We start from the raw sequence: 26,302 nt of genomic DNA, 5'->3' as shown, positions 1-26,302 counted from the left end.
TTGTTTTATTTTTTACAATAAACAAAAACTGCAGCTTCTTGAATGACATTTCTCTTACTTTGGTTCGCAGCTGTTAGCTTCCACCGACCTGGGCTAAACTGCTGGCTGTGGGATGCTTGTTGTTCCAACCTCAGCTTTGATTGAGTGTATCGGGTAATACCTCTGGCTTAACGTCCCCTGGATACATTTTGGACTGGCCTCCCAGTCTTTGTCCCTGTGCAAGCATTACTGAACTAGATCAGTCCGAGTTAAGATGGACTGAGGCCTACCTACCAAAACTCAATTCGGTTGCATGTCCATTAAACTTCTGGTTAATCCAGGCAATAATAGTGAGTGTAGCATTCAGTCTGGTTTAACCAGGCTGTCCATGTTATCCTCAGTATACAAAGGAGCGGATAGTTGAGAGTAGCAATGGTTTCTATAATTATCATATTTAGGAAAATCGGACATGACGGCAAAGTTCAACAAACGCACCCTAGTGAATCTACTGCGGTGGGAATATAAAGCTGTGTGGGAAATGCAGAGCTTATAGATTCATATGAAATTATATCACTGTGGTTTGGCTTAAGAGTGTATGACGCTAATACAGTCAGAGGGCATGGTTTCTCACCCATAGAACGTCAGTCGGAGGTATCCGATCCTCTGGCTGAGGCGGGCCACCTGACCCTGCTCCACCGGCGCCCCCTTCAGGTAGACGATGCCCACGCGGCGTAGAGCCAGCAGCCAGGCTAGGGCGGCCTTGTCGTCGTGAAGGACCTCCTCGAAGCTGGCCGTGGGGATCCGCAGCTCTGAGTTCCAGTACACACGCTCTGAGAGAGCCAAGGAGATAGATGCACTTCATTAAAGTATTGTATCATCCTGTATAGTCTATCATACCGTCCTGTATCGTATCATTGTTTGTCAAAGTTCCCAGGTTTTTCAGAAATTCCAGTTGGAGGTTCCCCAGAATCAGGAGGGAATAAGCTGGGAGGGAATCCTTCAACTGAAAATCCTTGAAGCAGGATTTTTGAAAAACCTGGTAAATTTCCGGAATTTTGCAACGTCAGAATTTTGCAATGCATAGAGAGTGTGACTTAACTATAGAGATACACATTTCAGGCCATTTTCTACCAATATTGACAACTGACAGTTTCTGCTCTGTGCAGTGATTGAACTGCCTGGGGTGCAGGTCAGGGACAGAATAGAATGTCCTGGCTTGTTTGGACACATGGACAGACACCACAGCCTGTCAGTGGACAATGGACTCTAACAGCAATATGTGTAATGCTCCCGGACACAGTCTGTACTGTCTGTACATAATATGTCAGTGTGTCCATGAAACGTTTCCTCCAAGGGATAAGAGGGAGGCCAGCTCGCTATGGTTGGAATACTCTGTGAGGAGGAAGGGGGAGGGAGAGAGAGGGGTGAGAAGAGTCTGCATTTTTCGACTGACAGCAGTGGAAAAAGCTTTCCACTGCTTTGCTTCGCATCCAGCTGGCTTCAGCCCTTTTTCCATAGAGGCTCTCTCCAGTGTCTCCTGCATTGCAGACACAGCTGCCAAGCACATTTAGTGTGTGTGGGTGTGTGTAGGTACAAAGCTAGTACTAATGAATTATCAAAAACAAACTGAGGGGGTCAAACAAACCTCTTCAGTGGCAATTCATCAGGATTAAGTGGAGAGAAAATCCATGTCAGAAAGCTTGACTTTGCATTAACTCAGTTGACGTAATTATTTGTGTGGCGTAATCAATGGATTTTTCTCTGTGAGTACATCTATGGTAACACATGGAGTCTCTGTGTGTCTAGGGGCTTATGCAGGAAGATGCTGCAGCTTGATTTTCACTCTGGGGAATGATCCTGACCCTTTTCAGCTGCAACATGAGTCATCGAGATACAATGATACCCTTAATATGATACTGATACTGATGACTTAACCCACAGCAGGTTTTTACATCTCCCTTCACGCTGTCATCTCCAAAACAACTCCCTCTGTCAGGATAGGTCAAAAAAGTCAAGAAGAACCGTCCCCCCCCCCCCAATTCAAACTCTGTAAATGAAGAGGGTTGAAAATTTTTTGGAAGGGAAATAAGATCTTTATTAAAGGCAGGCTGATCTTGAGGGTCACCGACGAAGAGAAGGTTGAAGTATGAGGAACTTCTAGAATAAAGGCTAGTTCCTTCTAATATTCTAGTATAAAGTACTCCCATGAAATCAGACTAGCCCATAGACACCATTTGACCAGCCGGTATGTATCCGCACACAAAGGGGGACATAAAGTTCTTGGCTAGAGGCAGAACAGTGCTTCAGGGACAGAGCCCTGAGGTTTTGGATATCACACATGATGGAGTAAGCCATAACAGCAGAGCATGTCGTATCGAATTAGGTGTTTTGGCTGAACTTGCCTTCCCCCGTGTAAATTGACATTTTCTTGTCTGGTAAACTTGTCATGTTCGGCTAACATCACTGGTTATCACCTGATTGACTCAACAAACCGATTTCAATCCTTGAGGGCCAAGAAAAATGAAGAGCGAGAGAATAAGGAGAGAGGAAGGGAGAGACAAATGGAGAGAGCGATTAGAGAGGAGAGAATGAGAGAAAGTGGAGTGGAAAGGAGCATAGAGAGAGTCCGAGCAGAGACAGCTAAACCTGGGTAGACCCTTTAGTGGGTGATAGATGGGGTAAGAGAGCGGCTGGCTGGGCAGTGGGCCCGGGCTGGGAGGGTTCAGATGGTGCAGGAACCAGAACGTTCTGCTTGGTTATTGGCGTGTAATGCTCGACACTCAAATTCTCACCAAGCGCAAAATCACTGCTCTGATTTCCTGGAACGTGTAGCGTTGGTCCACCAAGCCAATCAGCGATTAGTCTCCCTGACTCCTACATAGTTTCCAGCTGGGGTTAACTGAGATACAGGCTGTGTGTGTGTGTGTGTGTTTGAGAGAACTAGTGCCTGTGTCTGTCCTAGTATGTATGTGTAGAAGAACGCAGGAGTTTTTATGTGACACTATTATGCTTGTGTATGTACGCGTTATCTGTCTGTTTGATGGAAGCGCGTGTATGCTCACACGTGTATGTGAGTGTATTCGTGTGTGCATAATCCCTTTCCTCCCTTCCGTTGGTCTTGGTCTGCTGCTGTGGCTTTTCCAGACGAGGAAACCTGAAGCTGCGGCTCCTGTTGCTGGCAGGCAGCTGACGGCAGTCTCTCTCTCTACCCCCCTCTCTCTCTCTTTACCTTGCTCTCTCCCCCACCCCCTCTCTCTCGCTCTCTCTCCCCCACCCCCCTGCTCTCTTCCCCCCCACCACACCCTCCCCCTCTCTCTCAGTCTGCTCCCCTCTGGAGATGGAAACTCCCAGTACTCTACTTGAGTCGTGGAGTTCTCCAAAAAGCTGCTCTGTGTCAGCAGGGTCTTTCACAATTTTAATCCACTAGGTCAACTTCCTCACAGGGTCAATTGTGGAGTTCAGCTCTTTTGACGCCCCTCTGTTTCGACTGGAGGTATTAGGCGCCGTATTGTATTTGTTGTAAAGGCCTTCACAAACATGGTGGCATTCATCAGTGCTTTCATTGCAAAGGGGGCTGATGCCAGTGAGTGTGCCCACTACAATTATCAGGACAAGCTTGCAGCTGTACTGACATTTTTTATGAATGGAATTGGGTGTTCTATCGGCCAGTGGAATGTTAACAACTAGATGAATACGGAGGTTTCCACAAAACAACTACAATCCTGTATCCAATCATGTGAGAAGTGAAGTCACATAAACACACAATTACAGACACACACACACGTCGCCTGTGGTGTATCACATTGTAGCTGTTGTACTCCTATTTACAAAGAGCCTGTGTCTTAACAAACTGACGTGGCACAGCTAGTCCTTCTCTGGAGAACGCTGCCGACCCTCCGTCCAATACAACAAACCTTTCTCTGTTTAATGGAGAAACTTGCACCACAGAGCCACCTCTGCCTTCTCAGCTTTAATAAGACAGTGTGTACAGTGTTCTTAATGGAACGCTCAAGGACTCGGGTGACCAATTCCAAACCGACCCCTAATCCCTACCTCTACCCCATGGTACATTTTATAGATCTGGAAGACTTGGATAGGAGTCAGCAATAATAGCTTGCCCCTCTGGTTATAGCTTGACCTAGCCCTCAGACGGGCTGGATGGAATTTTCCTATGTTGCTTACACCTATTCAGTCCTTTCAGATCTTTAATATCCTTTTCACTCTACTGAGCAGTAAAGCTGAAATGAGCTGTACTGTGCTGGCCTGGTTACACATCCACCGAAGCATGCCATACGCATCCAAGTGTGTGTGTGTGTGTCTGTGTATGTCCGTGCGTGTGTGCCGGCTGTGTGTGCATCTGCTCAGCGGGGGAGATTCATCTTCTTGATAGATAATCAGTGTGTGCGTACATGGAAATGGTGAAGTTTGGGGAAAGACGTGTGTTTTTCCATTGATGCACCACTACAGCTATGTTTTCAGGAGCCTTGTTTTTTTAAATTGATGACTTCTCACACATCGCCACAAGAGCACGTAGGTCCAGAGGGAGTCTAAATTCAGACCAGATGAGTCAAGGAAGACACAGACTCCCACTAAGTCAGAGGAAAGACATTAGCTGCTGCATGGATGAGCAGGAACCAATCAAGTCCCATTAGGCCTAACTGAGGCCAAGTCAGGCAGATTATCATAACATTCACACAGTTTGCTATTTGAGCTGATGAGAGTATTTTAGACAGCGAACCCAGTGAATGCAATATGCCGTTAAGTAACTATTAAAAAAAATATTAATACTTGTGTTCATCTCTAAGCCAAGCTAGTTATCAATTAAAAAGTGATAAACAATTCTATCCTATTTTATTACCATTTACAAACATTTTATTTTATTTTCACCTTTATTTAACCAGGTAAGCCAGTTGAGAACAAGTTCTCATTTACAACTGCGACCTGGCCAAGATAAAGCAAAGCAGTGCGATAAAAGCAACAACAACACAGAGTTACATATGGAATAAACAAAACGTACAGTCAATAACACAATAGAAAATCTATATACAGTGTGTGCAAATGTAGTAAGTTATGGAGGTAAGGCAATAAATAGGCCATAGTGCAAAATAATTACAATTATAATTTAGTATTAACACTGGAGTGATAGATGTGCAGAAGATTATGTGCAAATAGAGATACTGGGGTGCAAATGAGCAAAATAAATAACAATGTAAATAACAATATGGGGATGAGGTAGTTGGGTGGGCTAATTACAGATGGGCGGGCTAATTACAGATGGGCTGTGTACAGGTGCAGTGATCGGTAAGCTACTCTGACAACTGATGCTTAAAGATAGTGAGGGAGATAAGTGTCTCCAGCTTCAGATATTTTTGCAGTTCGTTCCAGTCATTTGCAGCAGAGAACTGGAAGGAATGTCAACCAAAGGAGGTGTTGGCTTTGGGGATGACCAGTGAGATATATCTGCTGGAACGCATACTACGGGTTGGTGTTGCTATGGTGACCAATGAGCTAAGAAAAGGGGGGATTTGCCTAGAAGGGATTTATAGATGACCTGGAGCCAGTGGGTTTGGCGAAGAATATGTAGTGAGGGCCAGCCAACGAGAGCGTACAGGTCACAATGGTGGGTAGTATATGGGGCTTTGGTGACAAAATGCATGGCACTGTGATAGCCTACATCCAATTTGCTGAGTAGAGTGTTGGAAGCTATTTTGTAAATGACATCGCCGAAGTCAAGGATCGGTAGGATAGTCAGTTTTACGAGGGCATGTTTAGCAGCATGAGTAAAGGAGGCTTTGTAGCGAAATAGGAAGCCGATTCTAGATTTAACTTTGGATTGGAGATGCTTAAGGTGAGTCTAGAAGGAGAGTTTACAGTCTAACCAGACACCTAGGTATTTGTAGTTGTCCACATATTCTAAGTCAGAGCCGCCGAGAGTAGTGATTCTAGTCGGGCAGGCGGGTGCAAGCAGCGTTCGATTGAAGAGCATGCATTTAGTTTTACTACCGTTTAAGAGCAGTTGGAGGCCACGGAAGGAGTGTTGTATGGCATTGAAGCTTGTTTGGAGGTTTGTTAACACAGTGTCCAATGAAAGGCCAGATGTATACAAAATGGTGTCGTCTGCGTAAAGGTGGATCTGAGGGTCACCAGCAGCAAGAGCGACATCATTGATATACACAGAGAATAGAGTCGGCCCGAGAATTGAACCCTGTGGCACCCCCATAGAGACTGCCAGAGGTCCAGACAACAGGCCTTCCGATTTGACACATTGAACTCTATCTGAGAAGTAGTTGGTGAACCAGGCGAGGCAGTCATTTGAGAAACCAAGGCTATTTAGTCTGCCAATAAGAATGCGGTGATTGACAGAGTCAAAAGCCTTGGCCAGGTCAATGAAGACGGCTGCACGGTACTGTCTTTTATCGATCGCGGTTATTATATTGTTTAGGACCTTGAGCGTGGCTGAGGTACACCCATGACCAGCTCGGAAACTAGATTGCATAGCGGAGAAGGTACGGTGGGATTATAAATGGTCGGTGATCTGTTTGTTAACTTGGCTTTCAAATACTTTCGAAAGGCAGGGCAGGATGGATATAGGTCTGTAACACTTTGGATCTAGAATGTCACCCCCTTTGAAGAGGGGGATGACCGCGGCAGCTTTCCAATCTCTAGGGATCTCAGACGATACGAAAGAGAGGTTGAACAGGCTGGTGATAGGGGTTACGACAATTTCGGCGGCTAATTTTAGAAAGAAAGGGTCCAGATTGTCTAGCCCAGCTGATTTGTAGGGGTCCAGATTTTGCAGCTCTTTCAGAACATCAGCTATCTGAATTTGGGTGAAGGAGAAGTGTGGGGGGGGGGGCATGGGGAGGGTGCAGAGCTGGTGGCTGGGGTAGGGGTAGCCAGGTGGAAAGCATGGCCAGCCGTAGCAAAATGCTTGTTGAAATTTTCGATTATCGTAGATTTATCGGTAGTGACAGTGTTTCCTAGCCTCAGTGCAGTGGGCAGCTGGGAGGAGGTGCTCTTATTCTCCATGGACTTTACAGTGAAATAAAACTTTTTGGGGTTAGTGCTACAGGATGCAAATTTCTGTTTGAAAAAGTTAGCCTTTGCTTTCCTAACTGATTGTGTATATTGGTTCCTGACTTCCCTGAAAAGTTGCATATCGCGGGGGCTGTTCGATGCTAATGCCGTACGACACAGGATGTTTTTGTGCTGGTCAAGGGCAGTCAAGTCTGGGGTGAACCAGGGGCTATATCTGTTCTTAGTTCTGAATTTTTTTTATGGGGCATGCTTATTTAAGATGGAGAGGAAAGCACTTTTAAAGAACAACCAGGCATCCTCTACTGACGGAATGAGGTCAATATCCATCCAGGATACCCGGGCCAGGTCAATTAGAAAGGCCTGCTTGCTGAAGTGTTTTAGGGAGCGTTTGACAGTGATGAGGGGTGGTCGTTTGACCGCGGACCCATTACGGACGCAGGCAATGAGGCAGTGATCGCTGAGATCCTGGTTGAAGACAGCGGAGGTGTATTTAGAGGGTAAATTAGTCAGGATGATATCTATGAGGGTGCCCATGTTAACGGATTTAGGGTTGTACCGGGTAGGTTCCTTGATCATTTGTGTGAGATTGAGGGCATCTAGTTTAGATTGTAGGACGGCCAGGGTGTTAAGCATATCCCAGTTTAGGTCACCAAGCAATATGAACTCTGAGGATAGATGGGGGGCAATCAATTTACATATGGTGTTCAGGGCACAGCTGGGGGCTGAGGGGGGTCTGTAGCAAGCAGCAACAGTGAGAGACTTATTTCTGGAAAGGTGGATTTTTAGAAGTAGAAGCTCAAAATGTTTGGGCACAGACCTGGATAGTATGATAGAGCTCTGCAGGCTATCTCTACAGTAGATTGCAACTCCGCCCCCTTTGGCAGTTCTATCTAGACGGAAAATGTTGTAGTTGGGAATGGAAATGTCAGAATCTTTGGTGGCCTTCCTAAGCCAGGATTCAGACACTGCTAGAACATCAGGGTTGGCTGAGTGTGCTAACGCAGTTAATAACTCAAACTTAGGGAGGAGGCTTCTGATGTTAACATGCAAGAAACCAAGGCTTTTGCGATTACAGAAGTCAACAAATGATAGCGCCTGGGGAGCAGGAGTGATACTGGGGGATACAGGGCCTGGGTTAACCTCTACATCACCAGAGGAACAGAGGAGGAGTAGAATAAGGATACGGCTAAAGGCTTTAAGAACTGGTCTTCTAGTGTGTTGGGTACAGAGAAGGGGCCGATTTCCGGGCATTGTAGAATAGATTCAGGGCATTATGTACAGACAAGCATATGGAAAGATATGAGTACAGTGGAGGTAAACCTAAGTGTTGGGTAAAGATGAAAGAGATAGCATCACTGGAGGCACCGATTGAGCCGGTCTCCGCGTGTGTGGGGGGTGGGACAAAGGATCTATCTGAGACAGGTTGAGAAGGACTGGGGGCTCTACATTGAAAAAGTACAGTTACAACTAACCGAAACAGCAACAGGCAAGGCAGATTGACATGGGAGATAGGCATAAAGCAGTCACAGGTGTTATTCGAGAGAGCTAAGACAACAGCTGGTAATGGTGACGAAAGTTTGAGCTGAGGCTAAACAGATCAACAGGATGGGGTACCGTATAAAGGAACAGTCCAGCAGGCATCAGCTGTGTAGCTGAGTGATCATAAGGTCCAGTGAACAGCAATAAGTAAGTCCGGGAGCAGTTCAGTGGCTGCTACGCTACAGGCACGGCTGTTGATTGCGTGTGCTAGCGGGCCGGGGCTAGCAGATGGATCTTCGTGGTCGTCGCAACGGGAAGCCTGTTGAAACCACATCAGACGATTACGTCGGCAGACCAGTCGTGATGGATCGGCAGGGCTCCGTGTCAACACTAGGAGGTCCCGTCAGAGAGGTAGAGAGGTGACAGAGAGGTAGGTAGCCGGGAGATGGGCCTGGCTCGAGGCTAGCTCACGGCTAACTGGGGTTTGCTTCAGGACAGTGGTGATTAGTGGAGATTAGCCAACAACGACAACAGCTAGTTGCGATGATCAGGTGTTAAGGTCCAGTGATTTAGTGATTACGGCAGAAAATCCTATATGCTCTGGCTCGATAGCGCGATGTGCAGACTGTGCAGACTGGCCGATAATTGTCCAGACTAGAGCTGGCTGGTAGGTAGTGCAGGCCACGGCCACGGACAATGGTGAAGACCGCTAACGGTGGCTAATAGCAAGTAGATAGTTAGCTGGCTAGTTTCAGCCAGAGGTTCTGGATAAAAATGTATGAAGAAATAATAGAATCCGCTCCACATTGGGTGAGGCGGGTTGCAGGAGAGTATATTTAGTTAAAGAATGGAAAGTGAGATTGAGAAATATATACGAAAAAGACAAAACAAACTAAATACAGGCTATTTACATGAGGACACTACAGAAAACACGACCGCACTGCTATGCCATCTTGGATCTCTACACCAGAGCAGAATGTTCAATTCCTTGGTGGCCAAACAAGGAGTTTTTTTTAAGGACAGTCTTAAGGATCTATCTCATTATCCCACTAACAACTGTCCAAGAGTCAGATTAGGCCTGTTCATCTCATGAAGGGATGCTTTAAACTGATGCAAGGTGAGCTGATCCAAAATCTGCAGGGAAGAGAGTGACTCAGTAGGCACTATGGTAGTGACCAAGCAGACAGTGAGTAAAGGTGTTGACACATTGACACATTTACTGGCAGCAGTTGGTGGAGAAGAGTCCAGAGGAAGATGTGTGAGAAAAGACTGTGGCTTCTTGAGTAAGCCAGCCAACGCTGCTTCGTCACCTCACGGTAGGTAAAAGGCTAAAAGTATGCGAGCCAGAAAGCGAGAAAACACCACGTCACTCACCGAGGGTAATCCTTAACCTCCTCAAGCATTCAAAGAGAGCTGAAGGACATGATAGTACCAGTTTACAGGCTTTATTACTGTTCACAGGAGGAGGCGAGTTGGAACATTTGATAAACATACAGAAGATAATGACTACTACACCCTTAGAATAAAAAGGTGCTTCCTAGAACCTAAAAGGGTAATTCGGCTGTCCCCATAGGAGAACCCTTTGAATAATAATTTTAGGTTCCAGGTCGAATCCTTTTGGGTTACATGTAGGACCCTTTCCCCAGAGGTTTTTATATGGCACCCAAAAGGCTTCTACGTGGAACCAAAAAGGGTTCACCCTGGAACCAAAACGGGTTATTTTATGGGGACAGCCGAAGAACCCTTTTGGAACCCTTTTTTCTAAGTGTACTGATAATGTTAATAATGTAGGCCTAGATAGATAATGCCTAATAATAATGGTAATAATAACTACACTACTGTTGGAACTACTTCAATATAACAAGTACTATCCGGTATTTCAATTGGAGGGGTGATTGAAACAGATTGTTTCGGAATCCGAAAATGACTATAGTACAATTCCTAGAATGCCCTTGGAATAAGAAGGCAAAACAACTCGCGGTTGCTAAGGCCCTCAGTAAGATTAACAGGAAGTGTAAACACTAACAAATATAATGATGAATATAATGACAAACACTGCTTGTAGATTCCAATCTCCCTGTGCAAAAACAAGTCTTTGTGTTTGTTTGTATACTATTCACACTATGGCCTAAAGCCTAGCCGATTGAGTGAGGTCAGAAGTTTGGCTTTAAAATAGTGTCTCTAAGCATCCACTTCCACTCAGGTTCCCTTTAATCAGTATTCCATATGGTGGAGGCAGAGGAGGGGAGTTAAACAGGACTGCACACAGACTTCACCCCTTGCCCAAGGTCTCAAGTTATTAAGCTATTTCACATACAGCCGCTGCATACCTCAGCGATGTAGTCTGGTCTACATGTGTGAAAGCGACATCCTCTGGGCTAGAGATTGACAGGCTGCACACTTTGACAGCAGCAGCAGTGTCTGGGGAACACCATATAATTAGAAATGATTGGGGGCATGTGGTCCCGGAGGTTGATCTAATGGTCAACACAGCCTTCCGGACTACACGTGCCCCCCTACAACATACTCTCCATTCTTCCACTCATTTCCATACTGTGTAAATACATGAAATAAAAGTAAATGGTTAGGGGGAAACTCCTAATTCCTACAAACACCAAAGGACAAAAAACAAGTGAGTTGTGATTCCGTCAGTAACACCCCCACAACTCATATCATATTGACCTCGGCATCTCCCGCGTGTGCTACACTTTCACAATCTTCCCGGTCTTTTAGGAAAAGAGGAAAAAGTACAGATATTCCAAACTAGGCCCATGTCTGTGAGTGGAGTGGAGTTGAGTGGGTGAGTGGGTGAGTGAGTGAGTGAGTGAGTGAGTGAGAGAGAGAGAGGGGGGAGAGAGAGAGAGAGAGGCCTATAGGGAGCTAGGTAGGGATGTGAAAAAAACTTGAGTAACAAAACTTCCAGATGTGAACATTATTCACTATCCATCCATCTAAAAATTAAAACTTTTCCAGGGTTTTCCGGCAGGAGGAATTTCTGACCAGACCTCAAGAGGATATAATTAAACACAGAGACAGGGGGGCTGGTGTGTGTGTGTGTGTGTGTGAGAGAGAGACAGAAAGAAAGAGAAAAAGTGCACAGAGCCAGACAGAACATGAGCTAAACTGTCTAGTAGGAGCACTCCTGGTGCTGAGCTAGCAACAGTTGAAGAACAGAAACCCTGCACTGACAAAGTGTATGTGTGTAAGTGTGTGCGTGGGTGTGGGGGGGACCTCTTACACCTGTACTAAAGGAGAGAAGGGAGGGGGGTGAGGAGTTTGCAATCCAAACACACTGCCTTTAGTCACTCTAGAGTGGAGACAAAGCAGCAGCCACTCAAACCTGTGGGTCCTTCAGGGCCACGTGTGGAAACACCATCTAGTCTCTCCTCAGTTGAAATGCAGCTACAGCTTTCATTTCACTTTTACTACAGCCTTGTACACTGCTCTTTCCATGACATACAGTAGACTGACCAGGTGAAAGCTATGATCCATTATTGATGTCACTTGTTAAATCCACTTCAATCAATGTAGATGAAGGGGAGGAGACAGTTTAATTAAGGACTTTTAAGCCTTGATACAATTACGACACGGCGTGTGGTGCATGAAATGTATTCTTGGATGTTATTCTTGTTACACAGTCTGTGCTCAACCCTTAGCTTCCCAGCTGACCATTTAGAAAACTTGTAACAAGCAAATACTGATATACAGTAAATACGCTTATTAATATCAATAATGTTTTTCTAAAGTTTTCTTGTGGCCTGTAGCATATGTTTTTTTAAACAACTGAAAATGTATGGCACAAAGAAAATGTCAATCAAAAAGTAACATTGGAATTTTCACAACAGGATGCTTGGTTTAAGTCCTGTATGAGGGCACAGACCCTTCATTGTTTTCAGATAAATTCTTCCTACGAAAAGCATTTATCTCATGGGTCTTCAGAGCACTGTAGCAGTCAGCTACTGTTAGACTAGACTAGCCAAAAATAGAAAATGGACACTGTCAGCATGACTGAATTGGCATTGTGTGTGTGTGTGTGTGTGTGTGTGTGTGTACTGTAAACAGAGACACATGCTCAACACAATAATAAAGGATTTATCCTCATTTATTCCAGAATATTTACTTTCAGCGATAGTGGTGAAATTGCCATATAGCAGTCCTCAGCGTAATAATCTTACCGTTTAGGAAGAGCTCCTCTTGTAGGGCTTGTCTGGCAGCAGGAGAGAAACACCGTTTCCTCAGCCATTCTGGGTCGAACTCGCTGGTGTGCTGGTCCGGCCACACTATGGACACCTGAGGACAACCACAGAGGTTGTTTAAGGGTTTGCGTGAGAAAGGCAGCTCACACTAGTGTAGCACATGGGGATGTGTGAAACTTGCTCCTCAGCCTGAAGTGTCTCCACTTGCGCCAGCGAATAGCTAGCTTTTCATGTGGCGGCGACTGATGAGACGCTTCAGGAAGGTGGTCACATGTGCTAGCAGAGCAGAGGTTCAGAGTTCGCGCCAGGTATGGGCCGAATCGGGAGAAAGTGGTACTCGCTAAGCAACCAGCGTGATGGCCTTTACACTAGCAACAATATTGCCATCTACACTGAACAAAAATATAAATGCAACATGTAAAGTGTTGGTCCCACGTTTCATGAGCTGAAATAAAAAAGAGCCCAACATTTTTCCATACGCACAAAAATCTTATTTCTCTCAAATGTTGTGGACAAATTAGTTTACATCCCTGTTAGTGAGCATTTCTCCTTTGCCAAGATAATCCATCCACCTGACAGGTGTGGCATATTAAGAAGCTGATTAAACAGCATGATCATTACACAGGTGCAGCTTGTGCTGGGGACAAAAAAAGGCCACTCTAAAATGTGCAGTTTTGTCACACAACACAATGCCACAGATTTCTCATGTTTTGAGGGAATGTGCAATTGGCATGCTGACTGCAGGAATGTCCACCAGAACTGTTGCCAGAGAATATAATGTTAATTTCTCTATCATAAGCCACCTCCAACATCGTTTTACAGAATTTGGCAGTACGTCCAACCAGCCAAACAACCGCAGATGTATGGCGCTGTGTGGGTGAGCGGTTTGCTGATGTCAACATTGTGAACCTAGTGCCCCATGGTGGCAGTGGGGTTATGGTATGGGCAGGCATAAGCTACGGACAACGAACACTTTATCTATTTGAATGCACAGAGATACGGTGACGAGATCCTGATGCCCATTGTCGTGCCATTCATCCGCTGCCATTACCTCATGTTTCAGCATGATAATACACAGCCCCATGTCACAAGGATCTGTACACAATTCCTGGAAGCTGAAAATGTCCCAGTTCTTCCATGGCCTGCATACTCACCAGACATGTCACCCATTGAACATGTTTGGGATGCTCTGGATGGCGGGTCACCAACAGATGCATATCTACGGTACCAGTTCATAGTTTGGACACACCTACTCATTCAAGGGTTTTTCTTTATTTTTACTATTTTCTACATTGTAGAATAATAGTGAAGACATCAAAACTATGAAATAACACACATGGGATCATGTAGTACCCAAAAAAGTGTTAAACAAATATATTTTATATTTGAGATTCTTCAAAGTAACCACCCTTTGCCTTGATGACAGCTTTGCACACTCTTGTCATTCTCTCAACCAGGTTCATGAGGTAGTCACCTGGAATGCATTTCAATTAACAGGTGTGCCTTGTTAAAAGTTAATTTGTGGAATTTATTTCCTTCTTAATGCGTTTGAGCCAATCAGTTGTGTTGTGACAAGGTAGGGGTGGTATACAGAAGATAGCCCTATTTGGTAAAAGATCAAGTCCATATTATGGCAAGAACAGCTCAAATAAGCAAAGAGAAACGACAGTCCATCATTACTTTAAGACATGAAGCTCAGTCAATCCGGAAAATATCAAGAACTTTGAAAGTTTCTTCAAGTGCAGTCGCAAAACTCATCAAGCGCTATGATGAAACTGGCTCTCATGAGGACCACCACAGGAAAGGAAGACCCAGAATTACCTCTGCTGCAGAGGATAAGTTCATTAGAGTTACCAGCCTCAGAAATTGCAGCCCAAATAAATGCTTCACAGAGTTCAAGTAACAGACACATCTCAACATCAACTGTTCAGAGGAGACTGCATGAATCAGGCCTTCATGGTTGAATTGCTGCAAAGAAACCACTACTAAAGGACACCAATAATAAGAAGAGACTTGCTTGGGCCAAGAAACACGAGCAATGGACATTAGACCGGAGGTAATGTGTCCTTTGGTCTGGAGTCCAAAATTTAGAGTTTTTGGTTACAACCGCCGTGTCTTTGTGAGACGCAGAGTAGGTGGACGGATGATCTCTGCATGTGTCGTTTCCACCGTGAAGCATGGAGGAGGAGGTGTGATGGTGTGGGGGTGCTTTGCTGGTGACACTGTTGGTGATTTATTTAGAATTCAAGGCACACTTAACCAGCATGGCTACCACAGAATTCTGCAGTGATATGCCATCCCATCTGGTTTGCGCTTAGTGGGACTATCATTTGTTTTTCAACAGGACAATGACCCAATACACCTCCAGGCTGTGTAAGGGCTATTTGACCAAGAAGGATTGGCACTGATATATGGCCAGTTCTAAATTTTATTCCTTATGGTTACATTTAGAATTGGGGAAAGATAAGTTCATCCAAGATATTTTACCTTGTTGTTGTCAGTGACCTGGACCCGGTCGACCCCAGTGTGGATGTCCAGCTGAGAGAGCAGCAGGCTGCGGGCCTGGGCCGACTGCAGGGTACACAGCGGGCATTGACAGTTGTCCCTAAGCCATGTGTACGGGTACAGGCTCTGCCCGCTGTCCTCCCACTCCACCTCCAGCAGCCTTTCCTGCTCCAGGGCCCGGACCTGCCTCACCCCAGGGCTGTCCCCCAGGGCGGTGGAGGGGAGAGGGGCAGGTGCCTGGGTCCCGTGCCCACGGAGCTGCCTCCAGGTCAGGTGAAGAGAAGGAGATAGAGAGATGGCGGCTGCCCATCCAGGCCTACCCCCAGCCGTCAAGGCATGGCAGGCCAAGACGGAGCTTCGCTTGAGCATGGTCGGCAGGGTGCATCGTGCTATAGTGGTCGTCCACATCCTCGAACCGGGACCTCCGGATGAGCTGCGTCTCCAGAGCAGAAGGGTTGTCGGAAAGCTGGAAGGGGAATAAAAATAAATATGGTTACATAAGGGTTTAAAATGTCAATAGGTGATTATTGGTTTATTATACCTTGCGTCACCTCTTCTTATAAATGGCCTAATAAAACAAGAGGAAAAAACACAGCCATGCAAGTGCCAGTGGGCCTTAACACAGTCACAGTCAAGGAAACTAAGACACATCATTAGGTTTTTCTGATGTTCCGAAGACTAAAGACTTTGTGGATATTTTTATGCCACAACACACACCAGGACAGTACATTCTGGGTTCCAAGCCAACATAAATATTCCAAAGGTTAATAAGGGTACAGGTCAGGACACATGTAGGCCTGTATTACTTGTTTTTTCTTACTTTTATTTTGAATTTATTTTGAATTATTGTTTTAATGTATTGTATTTCCTAGGCATATTTCACCATAAATGGAATTAATTTAAATCGTTTGATTTAAATAGGCTAGTTTGAGGCAAAAGGTGTAATAATACTAAATGCACCTTGCTACCACACTGACGAGGAGAATAGGACCTTGCAACTTTTTGTATCCAAAATTACTTTCATTTGTTATTACAAGCGTGACAACGTTGGGTCGTCACTAGTTACCACAGCCACAAAGTCCTAAACCCCGCCTATTTCTACCACTGATCTTCTTAAATGTGATTTTAAACATTACCCTAACCTTAAAACACAATGCTAACCCTAATCTTAAATTAAGCAAAAAGCAACAAAAAAAACATGCATTTTTTTACGATATAGACCATTTTGACGTTGTGGCTGTGCTATCTAGTGGAAACCACAACATTGTGCGATACAATAAAATATTTTTTATAGTAACGTTACTGTTCTATCTGTGATACAATTACATTGTATGTTTCCGCTTTGGAATCTAGGTGAAAGGTCAAGACATGGGCAAGCGTCCCGGAAGCAGCTCGCGCCAGATTTACAAAAAAGGCTTATATATATTAGATTGCCTTATTTTGTTATTCCCTACTTTGACAAACCTTACAAACTATATATTTTTTACATTTGTACTTGTGCAAGTCTGAACTGCTAGGCTAGGTATACTGTAGCTATCTGCCCAGGCTAGCTCTCTTTCTACTACTAGCTACCTTGTTAGCTACTATTACTATTTAATATAGCCTCCAATGACAAAATAGTAGACATTAGACACTCGCTTTCTGACATTAATTGAATGATTAACGAAAAGCCCGTGTTTGTAGCGAGCTAGCTAGTATCGCTGTCTCCACATACATGGAGACTCCATGTATGTGGAGACAGCGAGCTAACATAACTCCTTTACCTAACTTTCACTACGCAACCAGACATTCCAGTGACAACACATGCTATATTTACCGGCAACATTACAATATGTAGTATCTAAAAAAGTATTATGAAAAATGGATGTACCTGTATTATTTTGGTAGGCTTCTGAACGTTTGAATGTGCTTTGTCAAGGAAGCGTCTATCCAAAATGCAGTGCCGACTTTCAAACTAGGGGAAAGGTTAGGTTAGCACGTGGGTGAATGACATAACCACTGTCATTGTGGGGGCATCAGAGATGGTGAGTCAGTGAACTTTGCTGACATGACACCAACAGACCAGGGTTATAGTCCCCCAATATCAAGGTTGGGAATTTAGGAAGTCGATCACAATTAGAATAGCTTTTAATTAATCTTTCAAGAAACACTCCACATCATTCTCCCACTCCTATTGCATATTACAGAATATGGCAGAGCAATCCTTTACCTCTCAGCTCTTCAGTTGTGTCAGTGAGACAGTTTGGACTTGTCCAGTGTAGTTGGTCAGTAACAGGTTGAATTAAACTAGCCTGTGGGTTGGAACTTGGTGCTTAAAATTATATTCACACCACTCAGAACCCTGTTAGTGGAGAGTTACAGTATTCAAATTATATCCTAATAAGGTACAAACAATTTAATGGAGCCTGCATAAACAGTAGCCTACATGAACTCCACAATATTGTTTTAATGTTGTGCAGTTCCATTGTTGAAAGTAAGTAATCCCAGGATGTTGAACAATTCACTTTATCAGAGACTTTAAATCATATGACAAACAAGTTGTCTTTGCTCTGTTATAACATGTAGAAAAAAGGCATTACTTAAAGAAAAAAAATAAGCAAACACGTTTGGTTTTCGCCAAAAGGCATGTGGGAGACTCTCCAAACATATGGAAGAAGGTACTCTGGTCAGATGAGACTAAAATTGAGCTTTTTGGCCATCAAGGAAAACGCTATGTCTGGCGCAAACCCAACACCTCTCATCACCCCGAGAACACCATCCCCACAGTGAAGCATGGGGGTGGCAGCATCATGCAGTGGGGATGTTTTTCCATCGGCAAGGACTGGGAGACTGGTCAGAATTGAAGGAATGATGGATGGCGCTAAATACAGGGAAATTCTTGAGGGGGAACCTGTTTCAGTCTTCCAGAGATTTGAGACTGGGACAGAGGTTCATCTTCCAGCAGGACAATGACCCTAAGCATACTGCTAAAGCAACGCTCGAGTGGTTTATGGGGAAACATTTAAATGTCTTGGAATGGCCTAGTCAAAGCCCAGACCTCAATCCAATTGAGAGTCTGTGGAATTACTTAAAGATTGCTGTTCACCAGCGGAACCCATCCAACTTGAAGGAACTGGAGCAGTTTTGCCTTGAAGAATGGGCAAAAATCCCAGTGGCTAGATCTGCCAAGCTTATAGAGACATACCCCAAGAGACTTGCAGCTGTAATTGCTGCAAAAGGTGGCTCTACAAAGTATTGACTTTGGGGGAGGGTGAATAGTTATGCACGCTTAAGTTTTCAGTTTTTTTGTCTTATTTCTTGTTTTTCACAAGAGAAAATATTACCGGCTAACGAAAAACCCTGGTCTATGACAGTGGTGGAAAAAGTACTCAATCGTCATACTTGAGTAAAAGTAAAAAGTAAATGTTATACATCAAATTCCTTATATTAAGCAGTGGTGGAAAAAGTACCCAAAAGCCATACTTGAGTAAAAGTAAAGATACCTTACTGGAAAATGACTGAAAAGTCCTCCTGTAGCTCAGCTGGTAGAGCATGGTGCTTGCAATGCCAAGGTTGTGGGTTCGATTCCCATGGGGGGCCAGTATGAAAAATGTATGCACTCACTAACTGTAAGTCGCTCTGGATAAGAGCATCTGCTAAATGACTAGAATGTAAATGTATCCTTCCTATTACAGGATACTGGCCTGCATCTGAAGTCCATGCATTGGAATCTTCCAAGGTGGAAAAACAGCAGTAGGCAAGATATTTTTATTCTGTTTCCATGATCATGAATACCAAGGGATTATAAATACCAGGATAATATACAATAAAGTACATAATGTTTCTAATAAATCAACTAGAGCAATGCCAAGAGTAAACCTATGAACATTGTGTTCTCACTGGCCCAATTGCTCATATCGCTTTTGCATGCACAGAGCCTGAGACTTCTGTCAGGCTACCACCAGGGTTGGGATCAATTCCATTTCAACTCAGTAATTTCAGGAAATTAAAAATGCAATGTATTGAGTTGAAAATCAACCGCATTATTACACATCAAGCCATGAATCAGGGTATTTCAAATCTTGTCAATCAAGACATGTGACATTTAGATGTCTATATGTAGCCTACTGTATGTACACATTGAGCATTACAGATCTACTTTTTGTGTCACCATAGGTCTAGAGCAGTGGTTCCCAAACTGTGGGGCGAGGGGTCGGCAGTTACGTTAGCCTTCTTCTAAAATGGATAAAATAAATACAAATCCTCAATCTACACACAATACCCCATAATGACGAAGTGAAAACAGTTTAGACATTTTAGCAAATGTATTAAAAATAAAAATCAGAAATACCTTATTTACATAAGTATTCAAACCCTTTGCGATGAGAATAGAAATTGAGCTCAGGTGCATCCTGTTTCCATTGATCATCCCTGAGATGTTTCTACAACTTGATTGGAGTCCACCTGTGGTAAATTCAATTGATTGGACATGATTTGGAAAGGCGCACACACCTGTCTATATAAGGTCCCACAGTGGACAGTGCATGTCAGAGCAAAAACCAAGCCATGAGGTCGAAGGAATTGTCCGTAGAGCTCAGAGACAAGATTGTATTGAGGCACAGATTTGGGGAAGGGTACCAAAAAATGTCTGCAACATTGAAGGTCCCCAAGATCACAGTGGTCTCCATCATTCTTAAATCGAAGGAGTTTGGAACCACCAAGACTCTTCCTAGAGCTGGCCGCCCAGCCAAACTGAGCAATCAGGGGACAAGGGCCTTGGTCAGGGAGGTGACCAAGAACCCGATGGTCACTCTGACAGAGCTCTAGAGTAGAGTGGCCAGACGGAAGCCACTCCTCAGTAAAAGGCACATGACAGCCCACTTGGAGTTTGCCGAAAGGCACCTAAAGACTCTCAGACCATGAGAAACAAGATTCTCTGGTCTGATGAAACCAAGATTGAACTCTTTGGCGTCACGTCTGGAGGAAACCTGGCACCATCCCTATGGTGAAACAAGGTGGTGGCAGCATCATGCTGTGGGGATGTTTTTCAGCGGCAGGGACTGGGAGACTAGTCAGGATGGAGGTAAAGATGAACAGAGCAAAGTACAGAGAGATCCTTGATGAAAACCTGCTCCAGAGCGCTCAGGACATCAGACTCGGGCGAAGGTTCACCTTCCAACAGGATAATGACCCTAAGCACACAGCCAAGACAACACAGGAGGGGCTTCGAGACAAGTCTCTGAATGTCCTTGAGTGGCCCAGCCAGAGCCCGGACTTGAACCCAGTCTAACATCTCTGGAGAGAACTGAATAGCTGTGCAGCAACACTCCCATCCAACCTGACAGAGCTTAGAGGATCTGCAGAGACGAATGAGAGAAACTCCCCAAATACAGGTGTGGCAAGCATGTAGCGTCATACCGAAGAAGACTCTAGGCTGTAATCACTGCCAAATGTGCTTCAATAAAGTACTGAGTAAAGGGTCTGAATACTTATGTGATATATTTTTTTATATACATTTGCAAAAATTAAAAATAAACAGGTTTTGCTTTGTCATTGTGGTGTATTGTGTGTAGACTGAGGAAAAAATACAATTTAATCCATTTTAGAATAAGGCTGTAACAAAATGTGGAAAAAGTCAAGGGGTCTGAATACTTTCCGAATGCACTGTAGGTTTTTTAGCCCATAGATTGTTGTAATTTTTTTGTCACTCAAATATCACATGAATACACATTAGACATGGCAAAATGTATAGAATTGCAAGAAATTTTGCTTTAAAAATGAATACATTTCTTCGCACCACATGACAAAATGTGTAGAATTGCAAGAACTAAGCTTCAAACCTGCAAAATTATCTCCACCAAGAGGGATGTGAACAATGTGTCAATGGCGGGGTTGCAATGCTAGAAGGGTGGCCGAGTGAAAGAGTTTGGGAACCCCTGGTCTAAAAGTAGCTGAGTTACTGTCTGCTACTTACCTGGTATTGACTTAGAAAATACTTTAAACAATAGTAACTACATTGTAATAGAATACTAATTATCTTCCGATACTATTTGTAGCCGGGTAGTTTCCATTTGTGTTGAATTATTTTATGAAAGTGCTAGATGATATACTGTTACCACATGAGTAGTGTAAGTTCTGCGAGAGAACATGTTAACTCGTCTCCCCTCTAACAACCTACTCCTCAATGCAACAGCAGACAAACTATGTAATCCAAGGCACATGACTGTCTGTGACCAAGACTGCTTTAGTCCACTGAGCAAAAGCCTAGGCATTTGATCTGGGAGCTAACACAAGTCTTCAGGTCACAATTATGAGGGATCATTTCCAGCAATTCTAGGCTATTCCTCCCTCTTGCCTGGCTCTCCTTGCAAATGCACACAGACTACTTCCTCATGGGAAAACACAGTGGTGTGTGTGCATGTGCAGTTTACTCACAGCAGTACTCAAAGCCTTGTAAGAAAACACTTATTGGTGGGCATGTAGGGGCACTTTGAAGTAAGCCCTTAGAATCTTTGTAAAGTTGCTAACTACCATTTGTCCTAGAAAGCTGTGCAAATCACTGGTTTCACCAGCTGTAGTTCAGTCTTGTCTATAATAACGAGGTGTCCCAACATCTGAGTAGAACGTCAAACACAAAATCTTTATTTAAAAACGGAACACACAAAACCTTTTAGGAATGTTGCCACAGACATCAGTGTTTGAAGTCCATGAGTGCTGCCTGCAGTCTTAAGTATTTATCATACTTGTTGCCATATATCATTTCGAAAAGAAAAACAACAGATATAGCAGATATTGAAACATATTAGCCTATACAAAAATAACGAGTACAATTAAGCTCTTCTGTCACATAGATATTGACACGCACAGAATTTATTCCAATAACATGCTCTGAACATTCCCCCAAATTATATTGCATCCACAAAATGGCAAAGGAATATACAAATCATAAGTCTCAACCTTATACGTTTAACAAAGTAAAGAATTGTTCAAAGTATTATTTTTAAACTCTTGTTAATTGGTCTTACTGTAAAAAGAAAAATGCAAATTGTGATGCATTGTAAACATTTCAGTAATTTCCAGCCAAATTCACTCAACTGAAGGCAAGATCTCAGAGATACATGCTGCCAAGTGGATTCTGTAGGCCTACGTCACATACTTTATAAATAACACCTGTTGCAACTGTTAGACAACGTCATCGCTATGAATGAATAGTCATCTTTGAAATCTCCCGTCAGAGCAAGGCATAGACAATTATCAATTGCAAAGACATTTTAACGCAACGCCATATTGCAAATGCCCAAATAATGTTGCCACAAGTAAACGCATAGGCCTACCCCCCCCCCCCAAAAAAACGACAACATTGTCAATGAATTACATTTCACCCCTGACATGCGAAACCCCACAGCCTATAGTATTTTTAGAATAAATAAAATACTGGTATAATTTCTGTCTCTGCATGTTTTATCTCTCCGTTAATATAAATATGCAATGAAATACGATAAGATTTCGCCTATATTATTTACCTCATAGCCTACTTTTATAACTAGGCTTAAACTATTTACCCAAGTTTAACCTTCATGTATTCATTTTTCAATCGGCTCAATCTGGTCCCGTGACTTCGAATTATGAGAGAGAGAAGCTCGTGTTTATCCTTCAACCCCACAGATATGTACAGTGTATCCTTTAGCACGTCCCTTGTGTGGACAACCATGTTCAGAAAGTCGTCGTTTATGCGGTGCTCCTCTTTCAACTCGTTCTCCTGACTCTGTTTGAATTTCACCTCCAGTTCTAACAGAGACTTTTCAGAGTTTGTAAAAGCCTCGCCAATCTGAGTCGTCTCCCTTCTCAAATATTTTCCATAGCTGTCCTCTCCGTCCAAATCAAAAGAAATGCTTTTCCCGATCCCCTCTAGCACTCTGGCCGAGTCTTCGATGAGTCTCTTGATGATCGTGAAATCATCTCGGATTACCGAATCTTGGTCCTCGTCAAGACTGCATTTTCGGTCGTCTGTCATTTTAAAAAGCATTTGACATTTTTCCGGATCATCGTTATTCTCATAGGCGCCGTCTGGCACAAAGTAGTGATGGAACGTGCCGTTAGACATCTCGGGATACAGAGGTCCATTAAAAAACGCACCGCAGAGCGGCAATGAAAACATCCCAATAGCGAGTAAGTGGAGAAAAGCCATCCTATCCACTTCTTTGCAATGGGTGAGCAATAGAATAGACTTTCCTTTAGAGCGCAAAAAATATTATTTAATTCGCTCACCAATCACAAACATTTCCAAACTTGCAATGCATGTGGTATCCACGAGCTAAAATACCGAAAGTAGCTAGGTGTCCAGCAGGCTGTGTGATATTTGTAAGCCTTCTTTCAGGTCACCCCTCGTGTAGCCTATGCAGCAAGTGTTGCCAACTATTAAAGGAAAGTAGCTGTTGGTTCAGCCACAGACAGTCACGTGAAAGTTTGAAATACTTTCCGTTAGCTTTACACATAGAAACCACAAAGATTTCACGCAGGAGTAGCCTACCAAACGCATCCAACTGAGAGAAATGTGAAAGTGCCTGACGTAGCTTTGTGCCTCAATTTTAAGTTCAACATCTGGATTTCTCAAGCACCGCGCTTGGTTTTGACTAATGATAGCCTACCCCCTCTCAACTCTCAAATTACATCCCAGCTCCGTCACTTAAAAGGAAGCGCAGTTTCAATTGACTGCAGGCCCGGTCCTGGCCGATATGAAGCCTAGACAAGACAAAAAAAATCTGCCCTCCTATCCCCACAAAGTAGAATACAGTCTCGGCCCACAATGCACTTTAATGAATGCCTATCCATGTGGTAGCCTACTTTTGTAAAACAGGCAGTTGCATTGGCTTTATAGTCCTGATACCTGACAGACTTTAGACTAATTATACTGAACAAAAATAAAATGCAACATGCAACAATTTCAAAGATTTTACTGAGTTACAGTTCATAGAAGGAAATCAGTCATTTGAAATAAATTCATTAGGACCCTAATCTATGGATTTCATGACTAGGCTGGGGCGCCGCCATGGGTGGGCATAGGCCCACCCACCGGGGAGCCAGGCACACCCAATCGGAATCAGTTTTTCCCTACAAAAGGGATTTATTACAGACAGAAATACTCCTCAGCACCCCCCCTCAGACGATCCCGCAGGTGAAGAAGCCGGACGTGGAGATCCTGGGCTGGCGTAGTTACACGTGGTCTGCGGTTGTGAGGCCGGTAGGATGTACTGCCAAATTCTCTAAAATGACGTTGGAGGCAGCTTATGGTAGAGAAATGAACATTCAATTCTCTGGCAACAGCTCTTTTGGACATTCCAGCAGTCAGCATGCCAATTGCACACTCCCTCAGAACTTGAGACATCTGTGACAAAACTGCACATTTTAGAGTGCCCCCCCCCAACTTTCTAAATATTTTCACAACACCCTCCCCCATCATAGACTTGACTCAAAATAATGTTTATGATCATAAATATGCTTTTGTGGCACAGTCAATGCCACACAGGGCTACAGGCCAGAAGGTTGAGGGTTCGCTGACTTACGTTCCCCAGCAAGAAAACCAAAAATGTTGCTCAAACAGAAGGGGGAACTAAGAAAGAGTCCCTGACAACAACCAAAACGAAACAGGTAGGGTTTTAGGAGGGGTTCTAAAGACACTAACGGGGTTGTCCACTGAATGTTGCATAGCAACAACAACTGGGACCTAAAAGACACACCATGAGCGCCCACTAAAAGGCAAACAAAATAAAAAAAACACACCGAACTTAAAGACAGGAAGAAAACCAAAAAAGGTAGAGCAAAACAAAATCAGGGAAGTCAGATTAAGGATTGTTTGTCTAGAAATCAAAATAGGCAGAACCAACTAAAAGTGTTAACCCTTTGCATCTATCAAGACAACTGGAGCAATGGGCCAGCCACTCTTAAATAGATTCTGGGCCAGCACAGGTGAAACGCCTTCCCACTAACGAGATGGCAACCAGCATAGGTGTAACACATACTGACTAACAAGGTGACACCAATCGGTGCGCCCTACATGCTAACGAGCTATATGTGCTAAAGTCCAATGTCAAAACATAAATGGAGCCGGCTGCAGACAATGATCAGCTAGGGGGAAATCAGATTTTCAACATTTTGATGCCATATTTATAGTTTTTTTTTTAAATAGTATTTGCAATGAATATTCCACCAACAGGTTTCTGTGCCAATGCACCACACAAACAATAAACAAAGCATATCAACTTCGGGCACTTAATATCATGGTTTGCATTTTCAACAACAACAAAAAATTGACTATGTAATCTCAACAAACAGAAAATAAATCCCTCCCTACCTTGTAGGCTTACCCAGTATCAAAGGCTTGGCTAGACAATCTCAGAATGTCATTAAACTTTTTGATGTTTTGTAACAGATGTTTCTTTCCATTCATCAATTGGCCAATTACACTGAACAAAAATATCAAGTGTTGGTCCCATGTTTCATCAGCTGAAATAAAAGATCCCAGAAATTTTCCATACGCACAAAAAGCTTATTTCTCTCAAATGTGTGCACAAATTTGTTTACATCCCTGTTAGTGAGCATTTATTTCTCCTTTGCCAAGATAATCCATCCACCTGACAGGTGTGGCATATTAAGAAGCTGATTAAACAGCATGATCATTACACAGGTGCACCTTGTGCTGGGGACAAAAAACAGCCACTCTAAAATGAGCAGTTTTGTCACACAACACAATGCCACAGATGTCTCAAGTTTTGAGGGAGCGTGCAATTGGCATGCTGACTGCAGGAATTTCCACCAGAGCTGTTGCCAGAGAATTTTATGTTAATTTCTCTACCATAAGCCGCCTCCAACGTTGTTTTAGAGAATTTGTCAGTACGTCCAATCGACCTCACAACCGCAGACCACGTGTAACCACGCCAGCCCAGGACCTCCACATCTGACTTTTTTACCTTCGGAATCGTCTGAGGCCAACCACCCGGACAGCTGATGAAACTGAGGAGTATTTCTGTCTGTAATAAAGCCCTTTTGTGGGGAAAACTCATTCTGATTGGCTGTGCCTGGCTCCCCATTGGGTGGGCCCTGTGCCCCTGCCCAGTCATGTGAAATCT

The 26,302-nt window shown here is 43.7% G+C and overlaps 2 protein-coding genes across 3 annotated transcripts in view; both read right to left on the bottom strand.

Moving 5' to 3' along the window:
* LOC311128063 (gamma-butyrobetaine dioxygenase-like) overlaps positions 1 to 17,150 on the bottom strand; it is a 31,036-nt gene extending 13,886 nt beyond the window's left edge. For both annotated transcript variants that reach the window (XM_084160018.1, XM_084160019.1), the window contains exons 1-4: positions 17,068 to 17,150; positions 15,180 to 15,663; positions 12,672 to 12,786; positions 611 to 809 (exon numbers count right to left, since the gene is read on the bottom strand). In XM_084160018.1, the coding sequence (XP_084016144.1) occupies positions 611 to 809; positions 12,672 to 12,786; positions 15,180 to 15,605 (740 nt within the window). In that variant the 5' untranslated portion in view covers positions 15,606 to 15,663; positions 17,068 to 17,150. The remainder of the gene's footprint in view (positions 1 to 610; positions 810 to 12,671; positions 12,787 to 15,179; positions 15,664 to 17,067) is intronic.
* A 5,416-nt stretch (positions 17,151 to 22,566) lies between these two features.
* Positions 22,567 to 23,750, bottom strand: LOC311127245 (fin bud initiation factor-like). Its single transcript, XM_084159046.1, has one exon. The coding sequence runs from the start codon at positions 23,362 to 23,364 to the stop codon at positions 22,735 to 22,737; it is 630 nt and encodes a 209-aa protein (XP_084015172.1). The 5' UTR covers positions 23,365 to 23,750; the 3' UTR covers positions 22,567 to 22,734.
* Positions 23,751 to 26,302: the final 2,552 nt, after the last annotated feature.

Source organism: Coregonus lavaretus (genome assembly GCF_964263955.1).
Source record: "Coregonus lavaretus genome assembly, chromosome: 4".
Classification (NCBI taxonomy): Eukaryota; Metazoa; Chordata; class Actinopteri; order Salmoniformes; family Salmonidae; genus Coregonus; species Coregonus lavaretus.
The sequence above is the reverse complement of the archived record's forward strand: the minus strand, read 5'-3'. Positions and strand labels throughout refer to the sequence as shown.